The sequence below is a fragment of the Psammomys obesus genome, unplaced genomic scaffold (assembly GCF_907164565.1).
Source record: "Psammomys obesus unplaced genomic scaffold, mPsaObe1.curated_primary_1811, whole genome shotgun sequence".
Lineage (NCBI taxonomy): Eukaryota > Metazoa > Chordata > Mammalia > Rodentia > Muridae > Psammomys > Psammomys obesus.
Window position 1 is genome coordinate 11,112,210 of NW_026596143.1, and position 9,613 is coordinate 11,121,822.

Genomic DNA, 9,613 nt, shown 5'->3' on the forward strand with positions numbered 1-9,613 from the left:
CTTCTTCTTCTTCTTCTTCTTCTTCTTCTTCTTCTTCTTCTTCTTCTCCTTCCCCTCCTCCTCTCCCCCCTCCTCCTCTTCCTGCTGCCTCTGCCTCCCAAGAACTGGGATCAAAGGCGTGGGCCGCAGCCACCACCACTGCCTGGCCTATCTTCCACTTTCTATACACTCTAGCATCTCCCAAAATCCCTTGCAGCTGGGGGAGGAGCAAGAAGCAGCGATGGCCGGTGTTAATCCCAAAACTGGGAGGAGAAAGGACCACCAACCCAAATTATCCTGGCCAAATTAACTAAAGCAAACCTTTTTCATTTGTGTACACTGACTGTCAGCTCGTAAGGCAGGGTTCAAGAGGTCAGCATTGAACAAGGGCAAGATTAGGATTTTCATAGCTCAGGAGTAGGGGATTTCCAAATGGGGGGGTTGGAAGGCAAATAGATGGGGTTACAGGAGCAGCATAATAATGTGGTTGTGGTGGTCTGAATAGGTATGGTCCCCAGAGACTCACCCACTGTGTTTGAAAGCTTGACTCAGGGAGTGATTATTAGGAGGTTCGGTCCTGTTGGAGTAGGTGTGGGCTTGTTGGAGGAAGTGTGTCACTGAGGGGGTGGGCTTTGAGGTCTCCTGTGCTCAAGCTTGATCTGCTGCCTTCAGATCAAGATGTAGAACTCTCAGCTCCTTCTCCAGCACCATGTCTGCCTGCACCATGCCATACTTCCCTCCATGATGATAATGAACTAAACCTCTGAAACTGTAATCCAGCCCCAGTTAAATGTTTTCCTTTATACGAGCTGTCATGGTCATGGTGTCTCTTGACAGCAATAAAACCCTAACTAAGACAGTGGTCATAACAGTACAGTCATAACAACCTTTTGAAACAAAGGTAGGTTTGCAATATGATCATAATAACCTTTTGAAACAAATTCATTGTTACCATCTCCTGGAACAGGCAGTACAGAACCATTTGTACTTAAGGTCACAGATTTACTCATAAATGAGGGGCTGGAGAGATGGTTCAAAGGTTGAGAGTACTGTCTGCTCTTCCAGAGGTCCTGAGTTCAATTCCCAGCAACCACATGGTGGCTCAGAACCATCTATAATGAGATCTGGTGCCCTCTTCTGGTGTACAGGCGTACATGCAGGCAGAACCCTCTATACATAATAAATAAATAAATATTTAAAAAAGAATAATTTGTGACTTTAAAAATATGAAGCAATTTTATCCTTTATAAATTGACATGTAAGGGGTTGGAGACACTTGGGAGGTCACAGACATGAATATGAATAGGAATCTGAATCACATACACACAGGCAAACTATTCAGACACGTAAAATGAAATAATGAAATTGTAAATTTTTTAATGATATCCACACCGGGTGAATCTGTGAGATTACCATGTTCTTCTCAGGGGGACTAAACCTCGCTTGATGTAATTTCTGGGGGGTGGCGTCATGTTGAATGTAAACTTTGTTAGACATGGAGTTGTGCTCACAGCCTGTGTCTGCCTTTGGGGCACTGACGTTTAAGTGTTGTTTTAACAGAAGCATAAGAAGAAGAGGACTTTCAACAGAGAGACTGCGGATGGTCCCGGTGTGTTTCTGATCTGAGAGCTCACAGCCATGCCAGGAAGAGAAAAACAGGTCCTGGGGGCTGAGGAGCTTCCGGGGAGCCCAATCTGTCTTGGGCATGTTTCCTCTTTCCCAAGGACGAGATATTCCCTTCACTATCAGTCACTCCCATGACTCTGGAGATCCAGCTACACATAAACCTTTTTTTTTTTTTTTTTAACTGCCAGGGCAGCCAAACGAACAACCTTGTGGACACCCAGCATTCATGTGAGAGGCCAGGTGGGCTTCAGTCTTTCAATTTCTTCCTCCTTTCCTCCCTCCCTCCCTCCCTCCCTTCCTCCCTCCCTCCCTTCCTTCCTTCCTTCCTTCCTTTTTTTTAAAGAATCATTCCCCTCTAGTTGTCTCATGACTCTTCAACACAGAAGATTATCTATTTGCTATTTATGTATTTGTTTGTTTACTTACTTATTTTCTTCCCTCAGTGGTGGGACTCAGAGATGGTTTCAAACATACTAGTCTAGTGTTCTAATACTCAGCTCCACCTCCAGGCCCATTTTTTCCTTTCACACCATTTCCCTGTGCCTGTCTGCACTAACTGAAATGAAAGGACGCACAGTCCATCTTATCTACCCCGGGAAGGAAACTTTCTGGTTCCTGCCCTGCGCCTGCCCTACCCCTCCTATTTCCCTTGGAAGGCCTCAGTGAGACTAAAGACCTTCCAGGAGGAGGGGCTGAGGCCTCCTCCTGAGGGACCCAGGGCTCTGAGCAATGGGGCATCAGGCCCCAAGCCACTGCTCCAGACAACCTGGGAAGAGTCAGAACTCCTTACAGGACAGGGCCTCTCTGCCTTCAGTCTGTTTCTCTCGATATTTGAAATCTTTCCTACAAAAATCCCGGTTCCAGCTTTATTATGCTTTTCTTAATTAACCTTTAATTTCCCACTCCAGGCACTTGGGTCTTCAATGTGCCAGCACTATAAACTTTAGTGATTCTCTGCCTGAGCAGTGAAGATAATCGACACACACAGGGACCTGCTGTGAACATAAGGACCAAACTTTCTTATTCTTTGTAGAAAACTAAAAGCCTAGCCCTACACGTTTATTTACCTATAGCTTCCAGTCAAGAAGCAAGTTGATGTTTGTGGGCCCAGCAACTAAGTCTTTTGTTTGTTCAACTAGTGCGTAATTATTCCTGGTAAACCAGGAAACAAACAGTGAGCTAGGATATGAGGAACCTCTAGTTATTAAAAAAAAAGCTACATTCAGCCGGGCATGGTGGCACATGCCTGTAATCCTAGCACTGTGCTAGGTAGAGGTAGGCAGATCTCTGCAAGTTCGAGGCCAGCCTCATCTACAAAGCAAGTCTAAACCAGCCAAGGCTACACAGAGAAATCCTGTCTGGAAAAAACAAGAAAAAAAAAAAGGTTACATTTTAACAGTGGCATGGGCCATAGTTCAAGGCCGGCCTTTATAACTTTTACAAGACCCTTTCTCAAAAACAAAACAAAACAAAACAAAAAAAAGGGGAAATAGTTGGGCCTGCTGGTACATACCTATAAATGCCTGTACTTGGGAGGTGGAGCACAAGGATTAAGAAATCAAGATGGAGGCTGGAGAGATGATTAAGTGATTAAGAGCACTGGCTGTTCTTCAGTGGACCCGGGGTTCAATTCCCAGCACCCACATGGCAGTTCGAAACTGTCTATAACTCTAGTTCCAATAACTTTGACACATAAAATTAAGTTATGTGCTCTAGGACATAAAATAATGGGAGGCAGAGGCAGGCGGATCTCTAAGAGTTTGAGGCCAGCCTGGTCTACAAATCTGAGTCTAGGACAACCAGTTCAGTCCACAGAGTGAGTTCCAGGACCGCCAAGACTACACAGAGAAACAGAGAAACCGTATTTCGAAAAAGAATTCAAGATCATTATCAGCCAGCAGGCACCACAAGAAACAAACAAGTTCACTGCTGTCTTGATGGAACTTTCATTTCGGGAGGGAGACACGAAAAGGGTGTGTTGTCAGGATGAGAAAGGATGGAAAGATGAGCAGGTACAGGCAGAAAAAGGATTCCCGGTGTCCCGCATCGCAGCCTGCTGGAGATGGGAGAGGTGGGGACAGGAGCCAGCCTGAGGGTGAGGAGCCTTCTGAAATCACATCTCAGGGGAAGGTGGATCAGATCTCGGCAGCTTCTTCTCTTCTTCCTCTTCCATCTCCTCTTCCTCTCCTTTTTATTTTACCTTTCTTTCCTTTTCTTTTTTTTTTTCTTTCTCTCTCTTTCTTTTTCTTTCTGTTTATTTATCTGAGACAGGGTCTCACTGTATAGCTTTGGCTGTCCTGGAACTCGTTATATGGACCAGGCTGGCCTCGAGCTCACAGATACCCTCCTGCCTCTGTCTCCCAAGTGCTGGGATTTAAAGGGTGTCTTTTTTTTTTTTCTCTTATGATTTGGAAAAAGCTTCATTCTTTGGTCGGCAAAGGCAAGGCGCACATTTAGCGGTGAAGACACTCCCTTATTTAACAGATGAAGAAAGCGAGACTCAGAAAGGGTGCAGTAACTTTTCCCCAGGCGCTCAGCTCGTCGGGGTGAGCCGGCTGGTCGGTGCGCGGGAGGTGGCTGCGGCCCCGCCCCGCCCCTGGCCCTTCCTCCCGCCCCTCCCGCCGAGGTCACCCGCGGGCTGGCTGTGATGGGTGGCTCGCACTCCCAGGGTCGCGGTCCGGGGCTCGCGTGGGAGACGCCCCCGACAGCCGCGGACGCCGCCGCGTGAGTCAGCGCAGGGCGTGGGCCGGGGGCCCCGGGAGGGGGCGGGCGCCGGACGGGGTGGGGGTGCTCGCCGAGCCCCGCCCGGGCCTGCGGGGTCCGGGGATGGGTTTGCGGCGCTCGCGGCTCCCAAGAATTCCCTCTTGTTCGCGGCGAGTTTGACGATGACCTCAGAGAAGGGCAGCATTGTGGCTGCAGTTCGTGCTTTGTTTCGGGACAGCGACAGCTGGGGACACCAAGTACCGTTAGGAGGAGGCAGGGGAATTCGGGTGAAAGTTGCCGGGGAAGGGGCCCGGCGGGGGAGAAGGGGCTCGTCGATACAGAGTTGAGAGACTGGCTGGTGGCTCCTCAAGTCTAGCAAACTTCAATCCTAGTTTGAGAGAGACAGTGGCCTGGCAAGGCTTTTCTTCTCTCTCTTTCTCTCTCTCTCTCTCCTTTTCCTTTCCTTAAAATATATAAATATAAATATATATATATATATATCAATGCAAAACAGCTTCCCAGTATCCAAATACTAAATACATTATTTTTACTTACTACTACTTAAAAAAAAAAAAAGACAACTTTATTTTTTAAATATTTATTTATTTGTGCCAGGGCGCACATGTGGAGGCCAGCTCTCTTTCCACGAAGTGAGTTCCAGGAGTCAAACTCAGGTCCTCAGGCTTGGTAACAAATAACTTTCTATTGGACCATATGTCACCTGCTCTGTACCGTCTAATATTTACATATGATTACAAATCTAAACATAGTTTGAGCAATTTGATAATAAAAAGGATATTCACTGAGATGTAAGATTTGTAAAAAAAAAAAAAAGTTTAATAAAGCTTATTAAACTTTATTTATTTATTTATTTTTGGTTTTTCAAGACAGGGTTTCTCTGTGTAGCCTTGGCTGACCTGGCTGGACTCGCTTTGTAGACCAGGCTGGCCTCAAACTCACAGCAATCCGCCTGCCTCTGCTTCCCTGAGTTCGGGGATTACAGGCATGCGCCACCAAGTCCAGCTTAAACTTTACATTTTATTAAGTTAATAATTTAATCTTTAAGAACACTGAATTCCTTTCTTGTATTGTCGTTCTATCAGTAAGTAAAGTGAAGCACAGAGAAATCAAGTAATTTGTCCAAGGTCACCCAGCTAGAAAACAGCAGACCCCACAGTGTCTAACTTCAGAGCTAATATTGCAGCTGCCTGCCACCTGAGAAAAGTGGGAAGAAATAATCAGATATTTAGTTCACTTGACAGGGCCCCCCTTCCCCCAAACTCACACGTTCATTTTCCTCGAATAAGGAAGAAATCTGAACTGGCATTGCTTAATACAAAAATATAAATTGCTAAAGGTGACTTAACTTTTAAGAAACAAATGTAAGCCGGGTGGTGGTGGTGGCACAGGCCTTTAATCCCAGCGCTCAGGAGACAGAGGCAGGCGGATCTCGGAGTTCGAGGTGAGCCTGGTCTACAGAGTGAGTTCCAGGACAGCCAGGACTACACAGAGAAACCCTGTCTCAAAACAAACAAACAAAACCAAGAGAAAGAGAAAGAGAGAAACATAAGGGGCTAAAGAGATAGTTTCAGCAGTTAAGAGCACTCCTTGCTTTTGCAGAGAACCAAAGAAAGACAGAAAGAAGCAAGCAAGCAAGCAAACATAGATAAGGACCTGGAGAGATGGCTCAGTGGTGAACACTCTTTGCTCTGGCAGAGGGCCTGAATTCAGTTCCCAGCACCTACCCGGTAGCTCAGAACTATCTATAACTCCAGTTCCAGGGGAACTGACATCCTCTTCTGTCTTCTCTGTGCACCAGGCATGAATGTGGTGTACATACATACATACATGCTGGCAAAAGACTCATACACATAAAATAAAAATAAAAGTAAGGGGGGGAGAGATAGCTGCGCCTTTGATTCCAGGGTCTGCTGGGGGACTTTTATGCTTCCTAGGCTCTTCCGGTTGATAGGCGCTTGCGTGAATCCCTGGGAACCATTTAGTCTGTGAACATGCAGTTTATTCTTCCAGCCAAGGATGACAGCTGAATGACCGTTGTGAACTGTGGCCAGGTTCACCGCATAGCTTGAAAGTAAATGGTGAAACTATTCACTGGCACCCTTTGCAGAAATGAAGGTGCATGCAAGGTCCATCGCTGGGGTGTTACGTAATCCGTTGTTAAATTGTCTAGTGTCTTGGTGTTCTCCCCCCTCCCCCCTCCGTTGCCCTCCCATGGAGGTTGTTCATGTACCTTCTGTGTTTGGCAAAGCTTGCCTAAAATCATCCTATACAAACGGCCTTCCTTGGCCTTTGCTCAGGAATGCAGCCTCTCTTCTATTAAGAAGCACTCGGGAGCTGGGCTCGGTGGGGCACGCCTGTAATCTCAGCACTTGGGAGGAAGAGGCAGGTGGACCAGGCTAGCCTGGTCTACAAAGCTAATCTAGGACAGCCAAGGCTACACAGAGAAACCATGTATAAACCTCCCCCTCAACCCAGAAGAAGAAGAGGAGGAGGAGGAAGAAGAAGAAGCACACAGGATATAATCTGTTAGAGCGCTTGGGTAGGTCCTTGGCTTCATTCTCAGGACTGGGATTTTCGGTTCCATCGGAATACACAGGCTTTCCTCAGTGAGGCAGCCTTAGCAGACACATGGGACTCCCACTTAAAGACCATTCAGAAGCCAGGTATGGTGGTGCACGCCTTTAGTCCTAACACTTGAGAAGCAGAGGCAAGCAGATCTCTGAGTTCAAGGCCAACCTGATCTACAGAGTTCCAGGAGAGCCAGGGCCACACAGAGAAACTCTGTCTCGAAAAACAACCAAAACAAAACAGAAGTTGTCCTTTTTACCCGGCTGCTGCTGCGTGGAGGCACGTGATACAGGTCTCTCCAGGATCTCCAGGAAAGCAAGGACTCACTGGTCACGAGGGTCCCTGCAGACTTCCTATAGGGCATGTGGCTGCCCTGGATAACGTTGACCTCAAGGAAGTCTCCCCCAACTTGGTGGCACTTTTGAAGTCTATTGTCCTTAAAATATATATATGTGAAAGTCAAATGACTGATGCACTCATATATGGAAGTCACATGAGTAGGCACTCACAGCCATTTTCTCTTGAGGGAGAAATTGCCTTTGAGAATGTTCGTAGTTTGTATTTCAGGAGAACTTAGCCAGATACCGAAAGGAGCCAGAAGCTTTTCCTGGAACTCCGCTGAGGAATACAAAGAAGCATAGAAGTACATGGAAACAATTGTCTGGTGTAAGGTCAAATCCATCAATGTTTCTAAGTTTAGCCGCCAGCCTCCTCTGAGCCCAAGGGAACAAACTGCTGGCTTGGGTGAAGGGCTAGAGACCGAAGATGGTTCAGTGGTTAAGAGCCCTGATTATTCTCCCGGAGGACCCAGTTTGATTCCCAGGACCCCCACACACTGTTGTCCACAAATGTAACTCCAAGCTGGGGTTCTAATGCCCTCTTTGGGCCTTCCAAAAGCATCAGGCATGCCCATAGCACACAGAGGTGCAAAGAAGTGCACACCTTTAATCCTAATACTTGGGAGGCAGAGGCAGGCAGCTCTCTGATTTCAAGGCCGGCCTGGTCTACAGAGCTAGTTCCAGGACAGCCAGGGCTGCAGAGAAACCCTGTCTGGAAGCAAACAAACAAAAAGCTAGAGGAATTTTACTCACTTGTTTGTTTGTTCGTTCATTCATTCATTCATTCATTCATTCATTCATTCATTCCACAGGGCTTTGAGGCTTGAGAAAGCACAGCTGTGGGGCCAGGCAGACCTGGTTTAGAATTCCCATTGCATTGCTTCCCTGCTTACTTGAGGGCACGTAGGGAATGCCCACCCCAGCTTTGCCAGTGCTGGGCATTCAGGTATGTACTGCCATGCCCGGTTTCACACGGTGCTGGGGATTGAACCCAGGACCTCACGTTGGCCGCTCAGGAACACTCTCAACCGAGCACCGCCAACTCAGCAGCCTCTAAATTTTGATTTCAGATGACTCAGTCTTTTCAGGAAGGAACACTTAGCAAGAAGGTAGGCATACCTGGTGGAGAATGACATAAGACAGAGCCTGAGATGTATAAATAATCACTCTCTCTTTATTTAGTCTGACTGTCTGAAATGTAAGATGTGCACACGTTGAAATTCTGGACCCATCTTTGCCTTTGGGATTTAGTGAAGAGTGGACTAGGTCAGAGACCAAGTGCGTGTGCGTGTGCGTGTGCATGTATGTGTGCTGCCTGCAGAGGTCGCCAGATTCTCTGGAACTGGATGGGTGTGAGCAACCGCGTTATTGCTGGGGACTGAACCCACAGGAATCTACAGGAATCTACGGGAGCAGGAAATGCTTTGGACAACTGAGTCGTCTCTCCAGGCCCCCACTCTCTTCATTTCCATTTCACATATATGAGTGTTTGCCCGAATGTATATACGTACCTCGTGTGCATGCGTGGTGCCTGGAGAGGTCGGAGGAAGGCATGAGAGCCCCTGGAACTGGAATTACAGGTGGTTGTGAGTCATCATGTCTCACAGATATTCCTAGAGACTTGCTGCCATGGTGCTTCTCTATTCCACTAAGTTAATAACCAGGCTTACCTACCAGAGGGGCCGGAGAGCTGGCTTAGCAGTTAGGAGCACTGTTGTTCTCCCAGAGGACCCAGGTTCGGTTCCCAGTACCGACACAATGGCTTACAGCTTCTTGTAATTCCGATTCCAGGGGATCTGACACATTCTCCTACCCCTATAGACACTAGATGTCACACATGCAAGCATCATACTCATACACATGAAAAATGATTAGAAAAAGCTGGGTGTGGCCACTCACTCCTTTAATGCCAGCACTTCAGAGGCAGAAGCATTTCAGAGGCAGATCTCTGTGAATTTGAGGCTAGCTTGGTCTGTGTAGGGAGTTCCAGGAGAGCCAGGGCTGCACAGAGAAACTGTGTCTCAAAAACAAAACAAAAACAAAAATTAAAATAAATAAAAAAAATACCCATTAATAATACTGATCCAAAACCCCATGTCCTTAGTTAATGTATGTGATTAGGTGGGTCTGTAAGCTCTTTTCTGGCACCTTCCCTTCTTAAGCTGTGAGCAGAAGTATAATCTGGCTGTCCTAGAGCTCAGTCTGTAGATCAGGCTGGCCTTGAACCCGGAGATCCCCCTTCCTCTACCTCTCAAGGGCTAATATTTAAAGGCATATGCCACCACTGCCTGGCTATGTATGGAGGAGAGGTTTTCCTTCCTTCCTTTCTTCCTTCCTTCCTTCCTTCCTTCCTTCCTTCCTTCCTTCCTTCCTTCCTT

At 47.1% G+C, this 9,613-nt stretch overlaps 1 protein-coding gene across 2 annotated transcripts in view; it reads left to right on the forward strand.

Annotated features, from left to right (window-relative positions):
- Tacc1 (transforming acidic coiled-coil containing protein 1) overlaps positions 1 to 9,613 on the forward strand; it is a 105,842-nt gene that overhangs the window by 9,690 nt on the left and 86,539 nt on the right. Inside the window, exon 1 of one of the 2 annotated variants that reach the window (XM_055593303.1) lies at positions 4,253 to 4,329. The exons of the other annotated variant lie outside the window; for it this stretch is intronic. Within the exon in view, the coding sequence (XP_055449278.1) occupies positions 4,253 to 4,329 (77 nt within the window). Of the gene's footprint in view, positions 1 to 4,252; positions 4,330 to 9,613 lie in introns of those variants that run through there. 2 annotated transcript variants of the gene reach the window in all.